The sequence below is a fragment of the Pinus tabuliformis genome, chromosome 1_1 (genome assembly GCF_031772625.1).
Source record: "Pinus tabuliformis cultivar Carrire ecotype Pingquan chromosome 1_1, CPIR1, whole genome shotgun sequence".
Classification (NCBI taxonomy): domain Eukaryota; kingdom Viridiplantae; phylum Streptophyta; class Pinopsida; order Pinales; family Pinaceae; genus Pinus; species Pinus tabuliformis.
Genome location: NC_142297.1, coordinates 828214838 through 828242015, shown reverse-complemented (window position 1 = coordinate 828242015; position 27178 = coordinate 828214838). Strand labels below are relative to the sequence as shown.

Sequence of the window (27178 nt, the reverse complement as noted above, 5' to 3'; positions counted from 1 at the left end):
ACAACAGATGGCTACCTTCAAGAAAGAGATGGCCAAAGCTAAGAGAATGGTCCTAGATGGTGTTTGGGATCATGTCGTCCTGCATGTTGCAGATAAAAATATCGACAAGGATATGTGGGATGTTGTCGTAAAGTTGTATGAGAATCCATCGGAGAATCGCAAAATTATTCTCAAAGAGAAGTTGAAGACCACTATTGACGACTCCATGTTAACTACCCCATAGTTGTACATTTTTCGCACATGGATTTCCATCATGTCTGAGCACTCAGATGATCCATAGATTCATCATTATTAGCTATATGTACACTGGAGTTTTGTAAACCCATTCTGCATTTTGTAATGTAAATGATCTTAGTAGGACAAATGTATGTAACAACCTAGGTAAATTTATTTTTCTGATGATGATTTCTATCCTAGGAGGTTTTTAGCCTCACTGATTCATGTGTTTCTAAACAGGGATGATCGATAGAGTTTTTCCTTCCAGCCTCACCCCAAAGCTAGGGTGGATTTTGTCGTCAAAATTTTAAATGACTCTTAATATTCTACAGATCTAGCAGGTATCTATAATAATATTCTACAGATCTAGTAGGTATCTATATTTCTTGATGATTTTATGATCATTTTTGAATCTCTATTAATCTCAAAATCAGATCTAGGTGTGCAAAAGTTATCATTCAGGATTTGGGCATTTGGGGAAGTCCTCAGCTGGACCAACTGACTCTCAATTTACAGAATCTAAAGAGCCCACTATTTTTTTAATTTCTGAAGTCATGTTATAGAATATTTTACTTGCAGGGTTTTTCTTGGGCTTGTGCCTATTTAAAATTCAACTTTATTTCTAAATTTGTGCAAAATTTGTTTAAATATGGCTAATAGAGGGCTTTGATCTACAGATCTGCTAGATCTGTAAAATATTATTGTAGATTTGTAAATATCAAATTTCTAATTCATTGGGGTTTTGGGTATTTCATATTTTTGTATATACATGCTTTGGGGTTTTTATCTTTTGTTTGTGCAGGAACAGATCCTGATGATTACAGACAATTTTTGTGGATTCTCTAGGCCCCGGAGGGCATCCCCAATTTTGTTTGCAAGTGAAAGAGAAATTTCAGAAGGATCGTGGGCAAATTTGTTTAGGGTTTGGAGGCCCTGTGCTGGCCACATCCAGCTCCTTCTCGGCCTCCCTTTCTCGGCCCCCTTTCCTCTCTTTCTCGGCCTTCTATCCCCCTACTTCTCGGCCTCCCCTTCTCTTTTAGGCCTATCTGCTCCCTTCTCCCTTACGGCCCCCTCATTCTCGTCTTGCTCCCTTCACGGCCTCCACTCCTCCCTTTCACTCTCAGCCCTCACCTATCCCTCACCTCTCGGCCTCCATTCCCTCTCCCTTCCTCCCTTCTCGGCATGCCTTCTCCCTCACCCTCAGCCCTCCTCCCCCTCATTCTCAGCCCTCACTTCTCACTCACAGCAGCCCCTTCCTCTCGGCCTCCCTCTCTTCAATCTCAGCCTTCCCTCAGTTCCATCCCTCAGCCTCAAGGGATTCCACCCTCAAGCCTTCTCCCTATCACCATAAATTCTTCCCATAAATTTTCCTAAAAATTTTAACAATTTTTTAACAAAAAAAATATGAATTTGGCATTTGGAATTGGAGGACTATCAGTGATTCCGGCAGCATATCTCCAAGTAGCTTCAAGCCCCTAAGGGCTGACAGGTGCACACCCTCTAACCTTTCCTCATTTCATTTATCTGATTGAAAGCAAGGTTAATACTGGCATAGATTTGAAATTAGCTGGAGTTTAGCAGTAAATTTAATTTACATCTTTTACTGTTGTACATTGCAGAAATAGAAGTTATCTTCAGTAACTTTTTGCATGCTAATTTATGAACATTGTTTCACTGTTGTTCAGTAATTTATTTCTGAGTTTTTAGATCAAATGCATCAGTAGATCAGGAATAGTTAAACTCAGAAATTTTCTGAATTGTTAGTTATTAGTTTGTCAAGTGAAGTTTTTGTTGTTATATATAGAAGAAATCTGAATTTTGCATGGTTATAGGACTGTTGATTTAGAATATATTGTTGGCATTAACATTTGATTTAAGAGCGATTACTAGACTGATATTTCATTGATGTAATCTAAGTTTAAACACTTAGTTTAATTTCTGAAATACATTTGTTTTTACATGCTCATGCAAGTAGGACTAATCTAGTTTTACTTATGCATCTAATGATCTTTGATTGAGTACCTCATACAAATGGATTTCTGAATTTAAAGTGTTTTATTTCCAACATTTTACATTTCAATCATGTTGTACATTTCAGTAATTACTTGTGCAGATTTTACATTTTACATTGTTGGTATAAGTATTTGTTTTCACATTACGATCATCATTTTTCTGAGCCTTAAGTTAAACAACACTCACAGCATAACTCAAAATAATTCATATTTTAGGCCCTCATTTAACTAAAATTAACCAAGTCCCTGCATTTCACATAGCTTTAAGTTTTGCATCTGCATATAAGACAATCGAATCATTCAGCAGCAATTTCCCATCCTTTACTTGGACTTTATTTCCTTCGCAAGATAGTTGACTCCACAAGGCACTGGTATCATTTCCCTCAAATCAATTTGAATCCTTAAAATCTTGCGCAATCTAAAACAAGTATTGGTTGTTTAGCTGTGTCTCCCAGATTGGTTGGTTCCCAACTAATCTTTCATCTTTCCATTTCCATAGGGTCTACCCCCCTTAGTCTGTTATTAGGAGACAACTCAAATGGAGTGAGTGGGGATCAGTGTGACAGCCCCCGATCTGAGCCATTATCGCGGTGCTTGGACATTCTGTGCGACAACAACCACTAGAATGCATAAGGGTGAAGTCGTTACTTCCTATCTCACCAAACTTCAAAATGTTCGAGATGAGCTTGCAGTCATTGAAATCATCTAAGGATGAGCTGGTGCATACAGCTCTAAATGGGTTTTCCAAGGAGTGATGTACATTCTTCCAAGTTATCTATGGACGAGATACACTTCCAAGATGGGATCGCCTATGGAGTGACTTCACTTAGGAAAAGTTGAGACTTAGTCTCACAAAAGGTACCATCAACAATAGCAACAGCAAAAGACTGAAAGTGGAGAAGGATGAAGAGGAGAATGTATCCCTTGCTAGTAAAGGGAGGGCAAAAAAAGGTCTCAGTCAGGGGCAGAACTCAAAGGGAGGCAAGAAGAAGGAAAAGGACCTGTCGAAGGTCAAATGCTTGGATGTGATAAGTTTGGTCACTACGTTACTCAGTGTCCTAAGAGAAAGGACATGGAGGGGCAGGAGTAGATGGAAACTTTGGCAGAGATAGATGAGTTAACCTCCAGGTTGGAGGAGTTCGCATTTATTGCAGTGATACCTCCAGATGGAGGAGCGTGATGTTTCGGAGTTGCAAGATCAGACAAGGTTTGCGGGAAGAGTATTATTCTTCACATGAATCATTTCCTTTGCTACAGGAGCCCACAGTACATAGTAGCAGGATTAGTGTTCAACATGCGCAGTCAGATCTTGAGAGACAGTGCAGAGCTAGTTGCAATCAAATACTTAAGAGACATAATTAGATACTCAATAGACAAAGCAGAGCTAGTTGCAGCGAGAGACTCAAGGGGCAGTTGCAAAGCCAATTGCAGGAGCACAATAGATTAAGAGAGATCGAGTTTCCAGTTACAGTTGCAAGGAATTCGTGTGATTGGAGGAGGTGATACAAATTGCCCAGTTGTAGGTGCAGTTCTAGCCAGAGTAAGTCTCCATCCAGGAGAGATTTCCAAGTTCTGTTTCAAAGGGAGATCAGGTCAGACTCACTATTGCAGTAGTTGCAGCCGCAGTGTTGTATAGCAGCAGAGCAGTGGCAGCAACAATATGAGGTCGATCCAAGTATGCGTGGTGGTTAGTGGACAGTGTTTGCCAAATTGACTTCTTCATGTGATTTCTAGTGGTAGAAAGTCAGACTAGAGTGAGATATGAAAAAAGGAGGTTAAATAAATGTCAAACATCAGCAGTGTGGATAGTCCAGCTACAAGTTGTAGAGGAGAGATACGATTGAGAAAAGAAAACACCTTCCTCGCTAAGAGGGAGTGTTAGATTTTTTGTATCATCAAACAAGTGTTCTAGTCTTGATTTGTGTCTAAGAGGTTAAGGAACACAAGATCCCCAAAACCCAGAAAAGGTTTGGCAAGAAAACACCTAGAGACCACTCAATTAAGTTAATTAATCAATCATTAAAAATGCCTAAATCTAACTTATGAAAATTGATTAATTATTGGGAATTAATTAAGGAGATCAACTTCCGCTCTAGAGACTTCCAGAAAGTGACTTGGATCAAGTCTAAGATGATCTTAGTTGTTGATCACGATTAGATCTTGGTCGTTAATGCTCCAGCGAGAGATTATAAGAGCAAGTCAATGAGATGAAGATAGATACAAGAAGGAGAGCGAGTTAGCTAAGGCAAATTGAGCTACCCAATTGCAGAGATTCAGCGAGGGCATAGTTAGACCTAGAGAGAGAGCATCGAAGAGAGGGAGCAGCAGAAAATTCAAGAGGATTCCAAGAGTTTTCTAACATTTCTCTAGTGTTGGATTGGAAGGAGATAGGAGGCTGAATTATCTGCAAAGAGGGCCACAAAAGCCAGTGCGAGCAACCAAAAACCCCAATGCGGGTTGTCGAAAAGGAGTCGTTTCAGTTGCCAAAGGCCGAGAGATCATCCAAGACGCAAAGCGAATATTTTCCAAGGGCAAAGGGAGGCTGGATGGCTCACTTGGAGCCAGTTTGCAAGTAGTGTGAATTATCCAGACCAAGCAGTGTAACTTCCAAGCAGAGCAAGTTTGCCAGTGTGGGATTCGAGCAGGCCAATGGAGGTCGGATTGGTTGCAAAAGGGAGAAGCTTTCTCCATATTATTTTGGCTAGATAATTGCTAGAGAATCGCCAATTGGCCATCCAAATTATTGTACTTTCCAAATTTGTTGCATACTAATAAAATAAACCCTCATTTATTACACAAGTTTTCTCTTCGAGGTTTTTCTGGGGACTTTTCAGTCCAAAATAATTGTGTCAATTTTTATGTGTATGCATCTATTTCTTAGTTCCTGATTTTTACTTCTATAGAGTATTTTTATTTTGTGAGGAATTCCAATATGATTTATTCGTTAATTGCCACAAACAATTAAATTGCTAATTAGTTAGGAGAACAAATTCCAGTTGCTACAATTTCAAGGAAATTTCACAAAAGTGCCCAAAGTCATATGTGATGGGCTATTGCTACTCAGAGGCCCAAGGCTCTCAACGCTTCACCTGTGGGTGCCAACATACTTCTCTGGGGCCTATGTACCTATGGGTAAGATGCACAAGTCATGGGATGTTAAACCACCTGACAATCACAACATAAAGTCTAGTGAAAGCAACCAGTCATCAAGGATAATCATTATTGCATCTAAGTGAACCATGCTTGAATGTAATGGCCTATTTAACACTTCAAATAAGGATTCTCTTCCAAAATTAGGCCTTGAGCTCGTAATGGTGTTTCCTCCTTGTTGCCGCATATCACACACACCTAAGTTAGTGAGAAAATCCCTTAACCCCACAAGGTGTGGTTGGTGGCAACTGCAAGTTTAAGAGATGGGATTGTCACCTATTCCTAACTCTCTCTCTATTTAAGCTCTCTCCTAGGTAAGCTCAAGGAGGTGGTCCATAAATGGAAAACTAAGTTAAAAAGGGGGGTGTGAAGTTTCTAGGAGATGTCAAATTTGGATTACTTGAGATTATGAGCGCTCGTAATGGTAGTTCCTCCTTGTTGCTGCATATCACACACACCTAAGTTAGTGATAAAATCCCTTAACCCCACAACGTTTGGTTGGTAGCAAGTTTAAGAGATGGGATTGTCACCTATTCCCAACTCTCTCTCTATATAAGCTCTCTCCTAGGTAAGCTCAAGGGGGTGGTCCATAAATGGAAAACTAAGTTAAAAAGGGGGGTGTGAGATTTTTAGGAGATGTCAAATTTGGATTACTTGAGATTATGAGCAAATATAATGAACAATATAAAATGAAATATATAACCATGAACAGATGAATCAAATATTTTCATATATAAGACCAATGCCTTCAATATTGCTTAAAAATAAATAATATTTGCTCAAGAAAAATGAAGTGTTTCAAATTGAAACACAAGCAACCATGTCAATCAAACACAAGATGTTAGCGAAATTTGATATCACATGCACGATATAAAGTTTGTTTTCAAGAAATGCTTTCAAAATATATAATCATTCACAAACAGGAAACAAATTAAACTTAACTTGCAAAAGTGAACAAGATAATATTTGCCTAAATAAGATAATCAATTCAAAACATTTGCATCAATGGCAAGTATATGAAATAATTTGCAAGTAAAATAGTAAAATGTGTTAACATGAAATGCACTTAATTAAAATTAAATGCAATTATCTTGGTTAATTTTAATCTAAATGCCTAGTCTAAATGTGACATTACTTTCGACTGTTTTGAAACAAGTCTCTTATGTAAGTTATGGAAGGGATCCAAGGAAAGACAATGAAGGCTATATCCCTTGGACTATCCTACACACCCAATGCCCCCGAAGCTACAAAGATTGTGGCTCTGACGACTGCAAAGTCACCGTGTTAACTATATAAGAAGGTCTATGTCCCTCAAGTTGATGAAAGAAAGGGGTCCCTAAAAAATGTCCTTCAACCAAGCTTATGGTTGGAGGTAAATTTTTATTAGAGATGCAAGCTATACTAATATGCCTAAATGAAATGCAAGTAAGTTATTAGTGTTTGTAAAAGGAAATGCTTCAAGTAAATGGAAGTATGCTCAATGAGATAAATTAGTTAATTGCTCAAAATTGTACAAAATACAAGAATATAAGCTCCATAAGTACACAAGATTGTAAGTTGCTCAAAGTAAGTGCTTCAAAAAAGAAATGATATATCAATGATCAACCAACTAGAGCAATGAAATGAGATGAAGTTTCAAAGTGTGATATGCTTGCAAAGTGAGCAAATAACTTTAAAATAAATAAGCAAGTAACCAATGAGCCTATAGTGAAGCAAACATGAAGCAAATTGTTAAACTAAATCAAACTTTGTCATATGAATTGAGATGCTTGCATATAATGAAATAAGTTGCTCCAAAGTGAAATTCCAAGTTGTATTTAAAGGCAAAACTTCAAATGCAAGACATAAAATGGAAGCTAGTAGCAAAATTAAATTTAGAAAGTTAGATTGTGTTAATTCTTAAGGCATGCAAAATGAAAACTAATAAAACAATGCAAGATCAATCCACCCACATGTTTCTCCTTCCAAATAAGGAGAAAAAGATGCCTTGGGTGAAATCCAAGCTCCCACAAGAAAAACTAAGTCTTTTTATTAGATTGTTACAAAAATGAGAAATAGTCCCAAAAGGTCTCTGATGGTACAAGTTGCCTTTGGTACATCCTTGGGCATGGAGTCTTCAAAAACTTTCAGATGCCACTTCCAGTGGTCAACAGTCCCTAAGTAGGAGTGGTTAAAGGACAACCCTCTTAGGGGTTTCCAACCCCTAAAGGAAAGTAACATTTCTTTAGTCCACCCTTCAATTAATAGGTGTTAGTGAATAATAATGATGGTACGAAGGAGAAGTCTTCACGGCACGGTGCCATGGTCAAAAGGACTAGCACGATGGGGATCTACATCTTGAGTGTATAGATCATTGGAGGGAGCAATCGTAATTGCATGAGTTACCAACTCTACCTTTGTTTTTCCACCTCTCTTGTGTGCCTTTTACTTTTGCTTGATTTTTCCTTGTATTACTGCTCGTAACTCAAAGGGTTAGAGCGTGCTATGAATGATATAGTAATTGTATCACCCCTTAATAATGAGTCAATTTATCGTTCATCGAGGTTGGGACATGCAAGTGTTTTTTTTTATGATGTAATGGAGCAACACATGCTCCGCAACCGGGTGATAGCCATAAGGAATGAGGTAGAGTTTATGCTAGGCTTTTTCCCACATGCTAATTTGTATGTCTTGGCCATTTTTTGCATTTTGATATTCTTTCTTTTGATTTTGTTTCGTGGCCATGATATGCTCTTCTCTTTTTCTTTTAGCTATATCAACTTCTCAGAGCAACGTTCCAGGACCTAACCAAGTATGAGGATGTATGGGCACCAAATCCCAAATAACCAATGGTCAGTTGAACCTGAAGATTGGATGTGAGATAAGGGCTTGTAATGTATGATGAAAAGTGGTAAGTATGGCATAGGGATAGATGGAACTACACTATCTTAGCCAAGGCTTCCCAGGTAGTGCCCCTCCTATACCCATTGGGCCATTCTTGGTATCAATTTATGACTGACCATTTCATTTAAAAATCCTCTTTTGCTCATCATTTCTTACCATTTAACCTTTATATTTCCTCCATAACCCCTAGAAAGTTAATGGTATGATGTCATTGTCATTATTTTTATCTTGAAATTGTTGTGTTAAAATTGAAATTTTCCAGAAAATTACAAGATGTTGTAACTTCCTGTAATCGCTCCATGGTTTGACATGTTGCATAACAGGATGGCAAATTCGAAGATTATGGGCATGAACCTAAATGTACAGAGATGGTGGATTACATATCCACTTCCGGATTTGAAAAATATAGGTGGCCGGTCAACGCTGGTCCAGCCCAGCGACTTTAGCAAAAATTCCAAATTTTGTGAACAGAATTTTCTATTTTTGAGATTTTTGCCTAAATGGAAGATCTGATCCAATTCGACCTCCTTTGATGTAATTGATAGGATCTTATTAGGATAATAAAGAGTATGAATAGCTTCTTTTCATTATGGAGATTTATGATAAATAACTCAAAGAGAGAACTATGTAGATTATTAGTTTTATATATGAAAAACTTGGAAACGCAGTCTATGTATTTTTGATTTTCAAACTTAAATACAGAGCTACAGTATTGAGTTCATCTTGTACTTTCAGATCCAATAATTTTTTTCATTTGAGTTAGACTACAGTGTGCTTGCAAACTGTGGAAGGGCCCCCACTACGGATCTGGTACACTCCTTAAGTTTTCTTTATAAATTGCATAGATAGATTTAATATTTAGAATTTGTTATTTAAATCATGTGTTGCAAGTTCATGCAATTGAAAATTGTTAATTGAAGAGATTTGTATTTGTTGTGAAAGAGCTTTGTAAGAAGTCTCAACCAATATTCATCTTGAAGTTGACAAATATGTTTGCTATTTTATGATTTCAATTTTAGAGTTAGTTAATAGTTCAATTTCCATTGATTAAGATTTGTAATTGCAAAATTCAATCTATAGTTAGATGAATGAATCTTGTAAGAGGATCAACTATTATTGATTTCCAAAGTTACTTATCTCATTCATTGCCTTGACTAGTTGAGATTTTGAAATTGTTTTGAATTGTTATGACTTAGGATTGGATGGGATTCTATAGAGTAAAGTTCTTGTAAGGGAATGGCAGGATCTTCAACAAGTAATTAATACTCTGTTTTGTTAAATAGGCAATCAGATTTCAATCAGATTTGTTTTCATCTAAATCAATGCTTAAGTGTTTGAAAAAGACAAGGAGACACCTCTTGTAAGAGAGCATTGTTAATTTCACTTCACTAGGCTATCATTAGAACACTAGATCTTTCTAGATCTATATACATTAGATAAGTGCCTCTAAGTGTACCTACTCGAGTTGACAAAAGGAATTAAAGCTTAACTTACCTTAGCAAGTAAAGCTCAACAGCCATTAAGGGAAGTCCCATTGGACTAAGATTGAAGATTAACCCCCCATTTAAGGTGAGGGAACAAGGTCATGGTCAAGACTCAAAACCCCTCTTTCTTATGGATCACCCCATAATCCATATCAAATTCACAAATACAAACAAGCATAAGCACCTGATTGCGAAATGAATAAAGTACCTTTTGATCGAAGCCAACCTTCGTCCATGTGTTCTTGTTGAATGGGTGAGAAGCATATGGTTGATGCAGGCGGCAGAGATGAAATGGAACGTCATCATCTAGTGGTGGTTGTCAGGGTTTGCATGGCTATCCAATTGGATGTAGAGAATACGAGAGACTCTAGCAACTTGGTGGGTAACAATCCAAACACAAGAAGCCAAACTTGTAGCAACGCAATAGAAACATTTGTATACAAAATAAATGAGAAAGAAAGGGATTATATTAATTTGCGCAAATGAGCAAAATACGGCAATGGGACTATGTACATCAAGCAAAAATGGCAAAGGAGTACCTAATGCATCTTTTGAAAAGCACAAAGATCTACACTAGTAAACACACAAAAATTAAGACAACAATTCAACAATGTAAACCTAAGTAGGTAAACCCTATGTAATGAAGTAAGAAACTACTTAGTATAATATGACAAGGAGAACAACCCACTTCTCATTAGAAGATTGATCAAATCCGAGTGAAACCAAACAAGAGCCTAAATTACATTTGAATAAGAGGAAGCCAAGCGTGAAATGACACTGAGGGGAAAAGAGTGGACACCAACTATGCCTAAATGATGAACTATATAACTATCCACTTATGACGAATGATGCGCCCAAGAAGCAAGGTTTGTACTCTCTCTAGCCTAGTCCAGTCTGTTTATAACATGTTGGACCCCCAAATCTTGGAGCCATTGAGGATTGTGGGTTTGATAATCACCTCCATGAGATATAGTTTGATTGAGATGTCTTGAGACTATGCCTAGAAGCATTGTCTCTCAATGAGGACCAGCGAACCATACCTCTTACTGATCTGAGACTAGACATCCTATTGCAAGCCAAAATGAGGCCCCATGAACTATACTATGAGGTAAGTGTAAGCTTTGGTGATCTCAATCTCTGCCCCTGGGTAGTAGAAATGTAAATCTATAGGAGAGCTCTTTGATGCATTGAAGATCAAAATCTTGGATTTACGCAAGTGGATCGTAAGCTATTGAAGGTCACAAAAATTGGCCAGTGCATCGATCTGTCTCTGCAAGCCCTCAAGAGTAGAGACCTAAACACATTTAGGGGAATAAGAGATCAATTTCTTTTATTTCTTACAGGCAACCACACTAGCACTATGGCCAGTAAATGACTCTTGAGTTTTTGATCATACCACATCATAGTCACCTGGTTTGAATTTGTGTTCAAATTCAACAAAAATTGCCACCTAAAAATATATGATAAAATTTGTCATTAAATTCATGTGTGTGTGTATAATCCATATATTTTTTGATATACTATATAACATATATTGTTGCAAATGTAGCTTGGAAGGTGATTTTGCATTGGTCGAGTACCATGACATGCAAAAAATCACCAGAAATTCTCTCGTAGCGATTATTTAATTATTTCTTAAGATTGGACCTTAAGCATTGTTACCAACCAAAAGTGGGTAACCCCTAGGATAAACGTTTCTCCTATTCATCTGCTCCAACCAATAGCCAGCAGCCCCTGAGAGCCACTGGTAGCCAATTACAACGTGCCATTCATAGCTCCACCACCAGCATTAGTCATATGTTTCCTCGCCCATTTGCCAAAAGCACATGTTGGAAGATGGGCTTCTGATCAAAAAGTACTTTATTTATTTTGCAATCAGATCCTTATGCGTGTATGTATTTGGGCATTTCACATGGATTATGGGGTAACTTGGAAGAAAGAAGGGTCTTGCCCATGATCTTGTTCCCTCACCTTAAATGGGGGATTAATTTTCAATATTAGTCCAGTGGGACCTCCCCTAAAGGCCCAACAGGCATAGGAAGGGCACTACTTGGAAAGCCATGATTGAGATAGCATAGCCCCATCTTTCCCTATTCCATACTTACCATTTTCCATCTTACATTATGAGCCCCTTTTTCACCTTCGTTCTTTGGGTTCAACTGAACACTAGTTCATTGGGACTTGGCACCCACATATCCTCATACCTAGGTAGGGCCTAGAAATGTACCTTGAGAGGCTAATGCAGCTAAAAGAAACAAAAAAACATATGATGGCCACAAGAAAAACAAAAGAAAAATCAAAATGCAAAAGATGGTCGAGACATTCAAATTAGCACATGGGCAAAAGCCAAACATGAGCTCTACCTCACTCATATGGCCATCACCCGATTCCTAGGTCAATGTTGCCCTATCTCATAGAAGACAACGAACCCTTGCATGTCCAAACCCCTTGTGGGCGATGAGTTTCCCCATCCTTAAGAGGGCAATAATTGCTATACATCATACAAAGCAAGCTCTCATTCCTCGAGCTACAAGCAGTAATACAAAGAAGAATCAAGAAAAATCAAAAGGCATAAGAGGGGTGAAAAAACAAAGGCTAAGTCGGTAACTCATGTATCCACGATTACTCCCTCCCCACATCCGTACACTCAGGATGAGGTACTCCATCATTGTCAGTCCCTTTGACCATGACACTTGGCCATGAAGTCTTTCCCCCTATGTTCCATCATTATTCACGTGGCACCTATTAATTGAAAGGTGGACGAAGGGCAAGTCACTTCCTCTTGGGGGTTGAGAATACCTAAGAGGATTGTCTATTAACCACTCCTACCTAGGGGGTTAACACCATTATGTGACTAAGGCCACAATTTTGGACGAGGAGCCTTGTATTAAGTGTTAATTTGCCCATTTCTTTCAATCTTGGTTCATTTAGATGCAATAATGATTAAATGTACCTAATGGTGAAAGTTACAGCACAAGATATCGTGTGTGATTGACAGGTGGTCCCATCTATAGGTTTGGGCAACTTAACTAGCGTCCAGGTCCTCTAGAGGGGCATATTGACACCCAAAGGTGAGGCGTTGAGAGCCATGGGCCTCCGCACAGTTGTAGAGCATCACTTATATCCATGGGCCCCTTTAGCACCCACAATGTTCCTACACTTCCCCCTATATCATTTACTTTCATGGGATGATGCACCTAGACCAGCATGCGCCCATCTAGCTTAGCAGTGATCACAGCGGCAAGAAATTGATCCAGGGCCCAGATGAGGTTTGTCTCATACCTTGAGACATGGGAGGGCTAGAACCATCTTCAATGCCCTCAATGTTGGAGCAGAGTTAAGCATATTGACGACAGGAAGACCCATGAGACCCATTTTGTGCCCCAAACCAAAAACTGGGGTCCATAGGATGATTATGACAGAGATCTAGGGTCCAACCCATAGACCATGATTTTAGAGGCTCTCTACACTTGCTAAGGCACCTATTTCTCTCAACGCTTACCCTAAACAAGCCTACGCTAGCATGACGTTAGCATTTCTGCTTACACAAGTGGAATTTAGTTTAATTTGTCAAAGACTACTAGGTCAGCGTGTGACCTATACTAGTAGTTGCACATTATTTTATGATTTAGAGAGGGTAGTAGGCTAATTAGGCATTTGTATGCCTCGTATAAGTAGAAGAATATGTCATTATAACTTCTCATCATCGCACCACTTGGATTTTCAACCTCATTAGAGGAATTCTGACTTGTTCTCTTGTGGATGAATTGGATGTCTTGGATGCATTTCAATATTCGGAGTTGATCATGGATATTCTTGGAGCTATTCTTTGGTCTAATGTATGTAAATCTTGCATGTTATCTTGTAAGTGCACCTAGTTGTTGAAAATTTATTTCTCTATGTCTAATGTATAGAATAATTGATTCTAAGTTATGTTAAATTTGCCCTAATTTGTTGAAGATCGATTGAAATGCTATATAGATGAATGTTGCATGCATTACTCATAAGTAATATGTGCTGAAATGTCTTAGTGGTGAACTCCTAGTAGCTCGCCCATGAAAATCCATTTCTCCATTGCATAAGTAAATGCCTTTTGTTGTTGGGGCATCAAATTTCGACCTCCTTGAAAACATTTTTGGCTAATCTATTCATCCTCGACTCCATTCTCCCAAGGGACAAAGGACTGGTCCAATTGATTGGTGATCATTCTCTATTTTTATCCATATTTTCTCTCTCCTAATTTGGCCCTTTCAAGGCCAAGCTAGGAAACTAGGGCTTGGTGCAAATCCCTAGGCAAGTAGAGTTTTCGTGGTTGGAGAACCTAAACATCAAGGGTATAGTATTTGCCACAAAATCTATCGTTTTGGTGGGCATCCACTTCAATTTCATCCATAAACATTCTTGCCCTAGTTGTTTACCTAAGAGTGAAACCCTAGTTTTCCCTTGCTTCAACTTAAGGGCTTTCTTGAAAGTTACATGAGCCTTGGCATTGCTAGTACACATTGTTGGAAACCTTTTCTCTTAGCCTTGACCTTTGCAAACTCCAACACTCGTTAAATTCACCAAAACCTAGGTCTCATGCTTTCTTTCCTAGGTCTCATCATAGAAAGAGAATTGTCTCCTTATGGAGCCTTGAACCTAAATTGTGTCATTCTTGAAGAGCTCCTAGTGAGGTCATCTTACATATTAACCTTAGAACATTTGACATAAGTGATCTCTCTCTCCTACCGAGAGTCCTCCTATTGGTGAAAGTCCGTAAAGAGCAGAGGGCTTTGGCTGTGGTGACAGTGGGCCACTACCCCTTTGTTGTCCCTTGGTCTAGTTTAAGCCTAGTAGAGCATCCCTCTCCTAGGCCTGCTAGATTTTGCAGCAACAGGTATAAAGTCATTAACTTAATTTTTGACTTTATTGGCCAACTTTTATAAAATTAAAAGGTTCAACTTGAGATTATTTCCTAACCATAGATCTCAAGTGTGGAGATGCAATCTCAGCCATCCATCACTTTGGAGATTAGGTCAGAAACTTATAAAAGAGGAAATAGGATGTTGGAGAGGAAAATTGATTGGCACAAAAACTGGTCATTCAACTGGAGCAAAGAGTTGAACTGACAACAAAGTGAGGAGCAGCGAACATGCTAATTTCAGGGGCAGAAAGCAGGCAAGGAGACAGAATAACCCAGGCCATATAGGTTGATTCTACAAGACAGACCTGGGCCAACTTAACAAGGCCAAGCTGGGCTGAATCGACTGGGCCATACCAGGAAAAAATTCTGGGAGGATTTGGCTGGGTCGTACAAGCCGATTTCAGCTGTGTCGTACAAGCTGATTCTGCTGGGCTGTACAAGCCAAATTCTGTTGGGGTCGTACAGTGAGATAGCTAGGTCGCAGAGGCTGCACAGAGCTGGTCATCACACAAAAAATTTAGAGTATAATTATTGCTGTAAATTTCCTGAAAAATACTTCTTGTAATCGATTTTCCAAAGCTGAATAAAAGGACCAAGTTTGTTGGTTTTCACCACATTGGGGTTTCCAAGGTAAAACTGTGTGAAGAATTACTTATGTGCCTGGTTTACTGTTTATTTATTTTTGTTATACATACTGAGTGAGGAACCCATTGTATTTCTTGTCATGAATTTCAGATCTGAAGAAATCATTTTATTTCTGTTCTGAGAAAATTTTATTAGACATTATATCTAACCTGGGTTGAAGAAATCATTTTATTTATGTTCTTCCTAGTGTGAAGTACCTCGATCTAGCCTTTCAAAATGTCACCTTGATCCTATCAACCTAGAAAACCCTTTGGTGACATATGCTGGGAAGCCTCCCGTGTAATGAAGGTCCACTAAAGAGCAAGAGGTGGAGTGTTGAGGTGACAGCGGCACCCACCTCATTGTTGCGTCATACTCTGGCTTTTGTCTTGTGAGGCCTCTCACAAGGCCTGCTAGATTTTGAGGCAACAGTCCTCTTGCTGGCCTAATGCTGGCACCCTAAAGTGAACAGCTAGAATATTACAGCAACCATCCAACTGAAGAGCATAGCTTGCAAAGTCTCCAGGAGCAGCATGCTCAGAAGCACATCCTGTCTAAATTTCAACATAATCTTTACAGCAATATATGTTGGAAAACCTGCAAGTCTATGTAATACACTGGCTCAAAAGAAGAAAACAGTGAATTTGTCATCTGCTGTTCAGTAATCCAAACTCATATTTTTGAATGTTGTCTCAGCTCTTCACTCAGCCATGACATTCTTTGCAAGGTTTGAAGGGTGGCCATAACAAAAAAAAATACTCAGATGATATGCTAGATCAGTAGTTAATTATAGATTGAAGACAATCCTGTACTCGAGGGAATTCAATAACATGACAACAACCATCTAGGCATACCAAGAATGCCTCTCAAACATAGCGGTTACTGTAATCTGACTTGTACATGCCTCGCTATTAGCAACACTAATCCAATGCCCAGCATTAATATGAACACAGTGTGTTCACCTCACTCTCAAGCCCCGTTGTCACAGGAACACCTGAACACCACAGTGTGTTTACCTCACTCACAAGTCCCATTGTCACAGGGACAACTGAAAAATGTTCAACAATTGATTTGGCTCCCAGGGAAGCATTATAGCTTGTACCACAAACAATAAACACAATTCTACATCAGGACTTTTCAAAAGTTACCCAATACAATGCTGGGTAACACGTCCGAAACAACTACCAAGCAAAGAGCGATTGCTGGCAATCAATTCTAAGCTCCCAAGAGCTGTTCTTAGTAGAAAACAAATGAACCACACAAATAATTTACAAAGTTCAAGCAGTTTATTACATGTAAAACAGAGAAGGGTAGAATTAATAGATTGATGGGATAAACAAGAGGAGAAAGCTCTTTGACAATGAGAATGCCATTGAAGCTCTAGCATAATATGCATAGCTACTAATTTATTGCACATGCTAAAACATCTCAACCAAACATTTTTCTAACCTTCCATTTTTCAACTTCTCATTCAATCCCAACAAATTAGTGTAAACCAGCCTCTTGATCAACTCCTTTGTAGAAGGCTTCTTGCACCACTGCATTCTCTGTTAAAGAATAGTTTATATAACATTTATATGACTCTTCCAATTAGCAAAGGGAAGATAAGGACACATGAAGTCATAGAAATAGTAAATACCCTAAATTCAACATAAAATATTGCATCTCAAATAGATCTTATACAACAAACCTCCTCCCACCACACTAAATGTGCATAGTCTGCAACCTGCATAATGGATTTTGAATTTTTTGTTCTCTTCTTTCCTGTGCCTTTGGAAATCTTTTGTGACTTGAAACAAAGAGCTTTGACTCCTCGCTTGCTGCAAAACATGGAGAATGAGACTATCAATAGTATTCCAAATGCATACTTGATAGGTACTATATAAGTATCCATAACAAAATTCCTGCAACAAAATATTCCTTTTATCGGAAAGAGATATAATTTGTAAAAAAAAAAAGTGTCAAGCTATGTTTCTCTTACAATGCGGCCATGGGAATTCTCAAAAGAGATGCCTTTAAATACCAGTGTTCAGAGGTTTTGTAATTTACTCACCCAGCGTGATTTTCCATAATGCTTTAAAAATTATTTGCCTTGTTATGCGCAGTTGTCAACCCCACTTGATGCATTGGAGAATCAAGGTAGAGATGACATCTAAATTCATTTCTCTATATTTTGCATTATAGGGATGTTTCAACAAGTTTCGGGGATGAAAATACATGAGGATTTGTCTGGAGAGCATGCAGAAACTCTCCAAATTTCAAGGAACATGCCCTCTTACATTTGTCTTTTGACCAAAAATAAAGCATTAAGAACATGCTAGAAAATAATAATTTTTTGTTTTGTTTTTACATAAAATATATATTGATATAATGACAATTATGAGACCGAACCTAGCTACAATTCCAACACTTTTCCCAAAAGGGAAGCAATCAATCTACTTGCAACATCAGATTTTTAGAATGTATAATGTAATTGAAAAATCTGAAAGCAACAATGGACAACTTTAACAACTACAAAAACCTAAATCAATCGATTATAACTAAGTTATCAATATTTTATTATTCATATGATGAGTGTGTAGTAATATACATTTATGTATGTCACAATTTTCTAGTTCCAAGTTATCACTTTCATAGTTAAAGTCAATTTTAAAGATCTTCAATATTGGACACATGACATATAATGAGACAAACAAAATTTTCAGTTTATATTTAGACACCGGCTATTATTATCCGTCCTTATGTGGAAAAAGCTATTTTTGTCAAAAAAAGGCTATGCTAGGCTATTCTTATAATATGTTTAAGATATATCATCATTTTCAATTTTGTTGCAACAATGTATTACAAAAATTTACTAATGCAATTTTTTCTTTTTAAGTCATTTCAAGAAACATGCACCTAGATCAAACACTACACCACATAAGGTGGACTTCCTTCAACTTAGGCATAAAGTCTAAGAGGTATCTATTCTGTGCAATTCTCTCGACACTTGCTCCTAGCCTCGTCCATTTTTCAGGATGCCAATTGAGCAGAGCATACCATAGTGAGACCGCGGTGGATGACTTTACACTCACTTAATCTTGTCAAAACCTCACTGGCATACTCACACAACTGTGAGGAATCCACTCTCTATTTTTCTTGCTATGTCCTCATATGAACATAACTTTTATATGCATTGTGGCCAGTGCAATCACGTCATATTTCATAATTACTGAATTTTACGATATTGATCAAAGCTTATATCTAAACTTCCTTTTTGTTTTGTATATTGACCTTAAAATTTATATCTTGGTCTGTGATTCTAAAATTTTACAAGAGCATGATAGTCTTTACTAGTTAGTCGTTAAATTGCACGTTGCTTGTTTCTTTCCACAGAAAAGCTTCAAAGGAATATCATTATTACAAAAATTTAGAACAACTGTTGTTCTTCCTCCTTTCAGTGATGAAGCATGGAAGTTGTTCCTCGGCCTCAGAATTATTCATAGCAAAATATCTCTATATCATAGGGTTTGTTTCAGCACTATGATATGCAAGTCACTCGGACAAATTTAAGATTTATTGTTCACCCATTCTTACGCAAATTTGGTAAGCTTGCAGATGTCACCTTGTCTTTTACTTAAGGCCCTAAAATATAGAAGGGATTGTGATTTTCCAGGTCAAATGATTTGGTCTTGGAAGGCTTAGAACACTCCCCTCTCTTATTTAGAGAGACTCTTATGTAAGTAACTGGAAAAGAAGAGGTTCTTTGTGTGCAGTGACCTTCAGGATCAGTCCACAAGAGATTGAAAGTCTTAGTCCTTGCTTTCTCAAGAAAATGACCTGTTCAAATCGCACTATGCTGCAGTTCAAGAATTACAAAGCCTTATCCCTACAAAAGATACATGCAAGATGAATAATAATAATCCTATTACATTCTCGAGGAATTGGGTTTGGTGCCCTAATAAGCCGATTTGGATTTACAAGATATGCCAACTATATTAGATTCTTCATGTGAAACGTCCATTGAAGGAGATTATCAACAGAAAAAGTGCAGATGATGAAGAAAGGAGATGGATTGTGCATTTAAACACAGTGTGGCAATCTGGGCTCTTGTCTTGGTTGGTGGTCTGTCAAGGTTTACATTTGAAGGCTAAGCTCGTTAAGTCTAGCTTCACAGATGCATATTGTCCACAATGTGGCATCACTGAAATGGCTCGGCATATTTGTTGACAATGAAAATGTGATAAAGATTGCCAATATCTGATTTGGACCTCTTGAAATCAGATCCTCTACACTTGTTTCCTGTGGAAGAATCCCTGCTAAAGAATTTTGATGCGGTTGTTCCACATTGCTCACGAGGAGCTTGGCATCACATTAGAATAGGTTGTTTATACTTTATTAGGAGATTGAGATGCAGAAGTTTTCAGTAGTTCGCAGTGTTCTTTAGAATCTTTTCATGCGATGTTGTATGTTGATCTTAAGACCTGGCTTATAGCAAAGGACGTTCTTCTTAGAAAAGATGCCAAGTACTGTGACCCCAAGCTTAACCTGCTTTAAGGACCTTCTTGCTGTCTTAGATAGATATAAGCTGATTCGTACTCTGTAATTTTCAGATTTAAGAAAAAATAAAATAAATAAGACTACAACAATAATGATGATTAAAAGGACCATTTAGTGGACTATATTCCTAAGCAGATAAACAGTTTTCTAAAAGATTTCTAAGTGAGCACATTTCTGGCCAATAGAGGTTAACCCGCTGAGTGAAAGTAGACTATTGTCTTCGCCTCACAAGGGTTCAAATTTCATAAAAGTAGTCGACTCGATCCCATAGGGATGGCTGTAAACAAGCCACAGCACTGACATAGCCGTTAAGTTGGCCACCCCTCCGAAATAAAACCGTAAGTGATATACTACCTTCGGGTGATAGCCGTAGGTTTCCAATGACACCTTTGAAAACATTCGCAATCCTAAATTAGCACAATTGTGCCAAAATATTTGCTCTTCCTCTTTTTAACTTTTTAGAATGCGAACCCCGAACATTTATCCGTAAATTTGGCAAGAAATCTTGCCAAATTTTAGATGAGCTGGCAATTCCTACTGTAAATTTAGCCAAACCTTACCAGCAGATGACTCTATGCACAACGCATGATATAAAAATAACTTACTAATGATTCTAACCGCCGGTTAAATTAAAATACAGAGGCACTGTTAAACTAGCCATGTGGAACTCCTGCTAAATAATCATAGCATTGAACTTACCGGAAATTGTAATAAGTCCTTTGTGGTTGGCAGTTCCAGAGCTTGTATTGAAGCATGAAATGAACTCCAAATGGAACGTGCAACGAAAACAGAGGTTCCGGGGCGCTAATTTCGTGGCCAAGCATTCTGTTCGAAAACGATGGCCATCTTAGTGAGGTCCATAATAGAGATATAGAGGTCCGCCACGCAGGCATTGGCAGTGCCATCGCCACTGCCAGAAGCCTTTGTCTTCACAATTTTCACTCTACTTGCTTTTGCCACCTTCCGGCTATGGCGTTGGCACTGTGAGTACTGTCTATATCCTCTGTTTACGGCTAACAGACGTGTGGTTTTTTCGAGGTCCGTCAATTAACGTGTAAGTGTTCCCGCCTATGAACGGCGCTGTGCATAATTAAAATAATTCTGGCATAATTACTTTTTTAAACCTTCAACTAATAATGTTTTATTAATCTAAATTAGCATTGCTATTATTATGTTTTATTATTAGGTTTTATTTGATCACAACAAAAAAGAGTTTATTATTATGTTTTATTTGGTCACAACAAAAAAAAGTTTATTATTATGTTTTATTTGGTCACAACAAAATAGTTTATTATTATGTTTGATTCGGTCACAACAAAAAAAAATTATTATTATGTTTTATGTGGTTATGGGGATTTATAAAAAAAATAGTTTATTGGAGTTAGTATTTTGTGGAGGGTAAAAATTTGTATTGCTCAAAACCAATTTGCATTAGTTTCGGTGTGAAACAGGATACTCCAAAAGGCCTAAATAAGCTTGGGAAGAACATGTGTGTACATTTTGCATGTCTAAGGCAATGGAATAGGAAAAATATTTCATTTTGGAATGTAATACATTCAAAGACATCAAAGAAAGTTAAAGGTCTAAATAAGGTTGGGACATTTTGCACGTCTAAGGCAATGGAATTGGAAAAATATTTCATTTTGGAATGTAATACATTCAAAGATATCAAAGAAAGTTATGGTAATATGTTAGCATCGATTTTTTGACTTTGTCTTTTCAGCAAGGGTATTGTTGGAAGGTTGGGTCAGCTCATCATCAATTTGAATAAGAAAAAAATTGAATTGCAAAAAGCGAAAAAAGAACTAATGGTCCTATAGATTATTTTTAGTCTCATAGACATTAAAATATCATTTCATTATTTTAGTTAAAATATCATTTCATTATTTTCATTAAAATATCATTTCATTATTTTCGCACAGAAAATAATTGTTTATCTTTAAAATCTCCAACATTTTCATATGGGGCAAAAATATTAATTTTTAATCTTAATGTAAAATTTTGATGAATTAAAAATATTAATTTTAATTAACAAAAATAAGTTATATAAATAAAGCATTCAATGAGTTTTTTTTGTCGAGACTTGATCAGTTTTTGGGATATTAAAGATTGCACTCGCTTCAACGAAATAAAATATTAAAATAAATTTTATGTCAGTGTAAATATAATAATTATTTGGGGTATTCTATATAGTGAAACAAAGTGTTTAAGTATTTATGGGTCTTGGTTATATGCTACAAGAGTGTAAGTCTATTTTAATCATAAAGAATTTTAAAAATCATTAATTTGGTTTTGATTCGGCCATTAAAATATTAAATTTGATTTGATATGGTTGAAATATTTTAAGAGGTTGTATACCATTTTTCTGAATGGTTAGCGGTCTATCCATTACCGATAGGCAAATCCAGTTATATTGGAACCGGTTGACGATTTGAAATGGCAACAAAATTTGAAATAATAATAGAATCAATTGATTGAATTGTAGGAAAGAGTGAGGATAATTTAATGGCATTACTTGAGCGAAAACCGTTTGCAGCATGTCGCAATCCCTAGCCAGACACCACACTCGTTTATCGTGCGCTTAAGAAAGCAAACTAGTGCATTAGATTGATTCGGACTCAACCTATTTATATGTTTGCCATCGTCCTTTCCTGCAATGTTATTGGGCTTTTAGGTTTTAACTTTTTTATTTTATTGAGGTTATTATAGACCGTCAAATGCATCGTTAATGTATATTAGCATATGAAATGTATATTTTTAATTTTTTTTAATTTAATGTTCTTATCAATGTATATAAAGATATCTTTATCACATAGAGGAATAATTTAAAATAATTTATTATTGGTACAAAAATCAAAATATTTCATATTTTATTTTTTAAAAATTTATTTTTATTAGTTAATTATTAATTAAAATATGTGGTGTGTTTTGGAATAGTAGGTAAGTTTGATTAAGGTTGAGGTTTTTTATTTACCTAAAAAGATACAATTATGTGTATGTTTTAGGTATATTTATACAATATGATGTATAAAAATAACAATTAAGTTTAATTAACATTAGCAAATGTTAGGTATGCTTAGGGTTGGGATTTAGATCCAACAATTAAGCAAAAACATACATATCTGCTCATCGCCAAAAAGAAAAATGTGAACAATATTGTCATACTAGGGGACTTTATGATGACTATTCAATTTCTCATCAAAGGAACTAGCCCCAAGGACTCCCTATTGGTTCGTTCCTTTTCTATAATCAAATCTCTTTTGAGTAGTTTCTCTATGAAGAAATTTTTCCAAATTCTCTGAGACAATAACCAAGATGCTAACAATTTGGCAAACGTGGCTTCCACCCTGGAGAAAGCGAATCTTGTGGTCAATAACAATATGAGTTGGTGCGTTATTCCCTAAGGTCTTTAATTAAATAATGATGGCAAGGTTCATTGGCGTAACTCAGTATAATGATGAATGATCGTATAAAAATCCATGGCACAAAGGGGGGACTTATGATAATCAATGGCGTGAGGGAGAACTTTATGATTTACAAACTCTTAACGGGATGGCATTCGTCGGTGGATTCTCCACGGTGAACGTGGTAGTGTACGAGAAAGAGTGTTATGCTTGCTCAGAGTTCTTGAACTCGCATGATCTCAACATTAATTCTCATACTTGGATGTGTAATTCCCCTAGTTTCATGATGGATTTTCTTAGCTGCTCTCTCGAAAATTTAATGAATATGTGCGAAATAGAGGTGGGAATGATGGATTTGCGAGGGTAATCTTGTTTTTATGTGCCTACCTTATGAAATTCTCCATTGCGATATGTGGTTTGAGTGCTCTAGTGCAAAATTGCTTTGGTCTTTGGATAATACGCACAATTACTGACAAATTTGGTCAGGGGCGTAAGAACTTTTGGTGTTGGTTTTGGTATGCAAAGGAGAAGGAGGGTCGTTGCAAAATCTCCCCATCAAGTCGTGGCATTTGGAGTTGGTCACAATAGTCCGATGGTAAATCTTTTTCACTCGGCCATTTTCCTGTTTTGCCAACTCGACATAAGGTACTCCATATTGCTATTTCCCTCAATAGTTTCTATTTAAGAATTTGGTATGTGAATTCTACTTCAGAAGGTTACCTTGAGCTCCAATTAGGATTACTATGTTTAGGTTCTTTGGTTAAGTAATGTGTTAATTATCTTTGGAGGTTGAGCTATAGGAGGTTGTGCTTTTTTGTTCTCTTATTAATTCTCTGGTCTCTTCAACTTTGTCATGGTGTTAGTATGGCAAAGGCGGGTAGCAACACGATTTCCATGGAGATCGATTCTTCATCTGAAGTTTTCCTCATTGGTCAACATTTGTTCCCTCTGTCATGAATCCCTCAAAGCCCTACACCAATTCGATTATCATCTTTAGGTTTAAGTGCATCAATTATCTCACTCTCAAATTGGACAAGATTTTGGCTCTACAGAACCAAATTTCTCAGGGGTTGGATGAAATTTTTGCTCTTAGAAGCATTCTTATGGATTTGAAGTTTTCAGTTGAAAATTCACCTACCTTGGAAGTTCAGGAGTCGAGGTTGGGTCGAATGGAATTCGACCTCAACCTTCCAGCAATAGGTTCAAAATAATGCTTCTTCTCAGTGGCAATTGTTTTTGTTAATTTTGGTTCCTATGGCTTTGTTTGGTTCGACAACGGCACATTTTTCAGTGGCATTTTGTGGTGGAAATGGGTCAAGATTCTGTTTATGGTGCAACTGGTCTAATGATCACTTATGTCTCTTAGTCGAATACGGTTTCAATTGTTACAACTTATTGGCACTGATTGATATTGTAGCGGTTTGGTCAGGTTTTATGTGTTTAGTCTCTGCTTATGGTCTGTATGGTTTGTTAGTCATGATGGGGTCTATGGTTGTGTACTGCTTGTTTTGCCTGCCTTGGAGGCGTGGGCACAATATATGTTCAATTTATGAAAAATTGTAATGTGTCATTAGTCGTTGGAGTCTTTATGAGCTAAGTGTCTTTATAATTTGAAGTTGTATCCCATAGGTAACATGCTATGGCCAGGTGTAGATTTTCAATAAAATTACTCATCTTTGTTTAAAAAAAACACTAGCAAATGTTTCAATTTGCATAATAAAAAGGTAAAAAACATTATATCCAAGGGATTAAAACAAATAAAAAAATTCTAGTATTTTGAAAAAAAATAATATAGTTTAATATTTATAAAGTGTATACTCCCGAATTTTGTTCGTATTGAATTTTAGGCAGTTGAATTTTTATTTCATTTTTCCATATCGAATCGAATATGAATCTGAATTCGAACTCAAACTCGGCAACTATGGATCTATCAAGTGCCAAGAGGGAGCATATCTCTAAAGCGAAAAGAGATTTGATCTCTCTCGATGTTTGGTAGGTCCAAAATTAAGATGAATCATGTCTTTTTATGTAATGAATCGCTCTCAAAACTCTCCAAGAGACCATCTGGTTTCCCTCTCTTGGTAAGATGACTCTCCTGGTCCTGAATTAGTGATGGCTAACTGTTTTTGTTTTTTGTCAAAACCAGGCATAGTCCAGCTCAAAACTCTCTGAACTCTCTGGCTCATAACTCTAACTTACAAAAAAAAAGTCTCCCACTTGGAAAAATCTTACTAAGTCTAAAACTAGTGGAAGTAAGGCATTTGTGGAGCTAAAGCCTGTGTGGAAGTAAAGAATGTGTAGAGGTAAATCATGTACAGAGGTGAAAGGGTAAGTTCCACTACTCCGCACAAGGTCCAAAAGAAAGTATGCAATTTATAATCATGTTGGGAAAGCGGCTCATGTATTTAGACTTCGATGCAAATGATAAATAATAAAATTGTGGCAAATAAATTAAGAAGAGGTAATAAATAATTATTTATCTTATTTGGAATTTAACCTAGTTTTTTTTGCTTGATTTAGTCTCACACCCAATGTTTTGGAAGAATTTAAGACATAATAAATATGTTAAGGAATTAATAATTATCATGGCTATATTATTTCTCTAGTCGTAGAATTATTTTTTGGGTTATGTGAGAGAAATGAAGCTACGTCAATGCATGCAAGACGAATATAGAGCCCAAAGTTGCTTTTAGATTCACATTAATTATTTAATTTGAATTCATTAAATTTGATATAGTTCACACAAGAATATTTCCAATGGTATATATTTGAAAATTTAGCATAAAGTGAGTAACTCATCCTCCCTCATTTGGTGGAAATCTTTCCTTTTTTCCCTAGATTTTTGGTGGGCTAGAGGTATTCCCTCTATGAAAGAAGATAGTATGTTCAAATGTAATTCTTGTGTTTTTACTCGGTAATAATTTAAGACGAAATTATACTTACCAGATAAACTTTTAATTTATGGAAACAAGATTTATTAATTCCATTCATATAAATATGTATGTGCTCATATTAATGTTTATAGGTCCGTGTGATAAGCCTCGTGCTTGCAAAAATATTACTAAGTCTAAAACTGGTGGAAGTCAAGCATGTGTGGAGCTCAAGTCTGTGTGGAAGCAAGGCATGTATGGAGCATGAACACACTCTGATGAATGCAGGAGTGAGTATATTGCTAGAACCTGTGCAATCACTTTATCAGGAGAGGAAAGTTGACCTTGGAAAATGGATTTATTTCTAGCAATCCACACTCCCTAGCAAATGAGCGGGGGAGTGTTTCTTAAATGTTCACATTTATTGGTTCCCACCAGTGTTTCCATGCTTCAACAAAATACTCAGCTTGCCAAGTTATTCTGAATCCTATATTATTTTTGCAAAAATCCCATATCTCCAATGTGAAAGGGCATGTCAAAAATAGGTGAACCATTGATTCTTCTCCATTATTACAAAGAGAACACCAACTAAGTCCTTCCTTCTACCTCTTTTGTTGATTATCCTAGGTAGGAATTTTATTTTCCATAAGATATCATAGAAACACTTAGGCTTTTGTAGGGAAACATAATTTTGAGAGATTTTTCCACCACCACTCTAGGGCCTCTAGCCTACTAGCATTAATTAAGTGAAGGTAGCCCAACTTGGGAGTGTATTCCCTGAAAGGAGAGTGGATCCAACATAGGCAATCCTCCCTATCTCGTAGTCGCGCATGCATATAATTCAAAGTTGATGTGTAATTTTGCCACTATTTTGCATAAGTTATGGAAGATTCAACTCAACGACGTCAAACCAACCTTGAGCCCAAATAGATGTGCACATATTGTCAGCCACCTGGTTAAGTGTAATCCTTCCATAATTGTTTAGGAAAGTGACCATTTCAAGAGGAAGATGAAAATGTTCCTCATAGCCAACCCATGGATCCATTCCAATTTGCAACTTTTCACCATTTCCCACCTTCCAGGCCAGACCCTC

The 27178-nt window shown here is 37.0% G+C and overlaps 1 protein-coding gene across 4 annotated transcripts in view; it reads right to left on the bottom strand.

The window, feature by feature from the left end:
* The window catches only part of MSH1 (MUTL protein homolog 1), a 512649-nt gene extending 491824 nt beyond the window's left edge, over positions 1–20825 (bottom strand). The window contains exons 1-3 of one of the 4 annotated variants that reach the window (XM_089392823.1): positions 20511–20825; positions 16963–17092; positions 16722–16819 (exon numbers count right to left, since the gene is read on the bottom strand). In XM_089392823.1, the coding sequence (XP_089248949.1) occupies positions 16722–16819; positions 16963–17092; positions 20511–20716 (434 nt within the window). In that variant the 5' untranslated portion in view covers positions 20717–20825. The remainder of the gene's footprint in view (positions 1–16721; positions 16820–16962; positions 17093–20510) is intronic. The other 3 variants (XM_089392822.1, XM_089392821.1, XM_089392820.1) reach the window with 3 other exon arrangements.
* Between the last annotated feature and the right edge of the window lie 6353 nt (positions 20826–27178).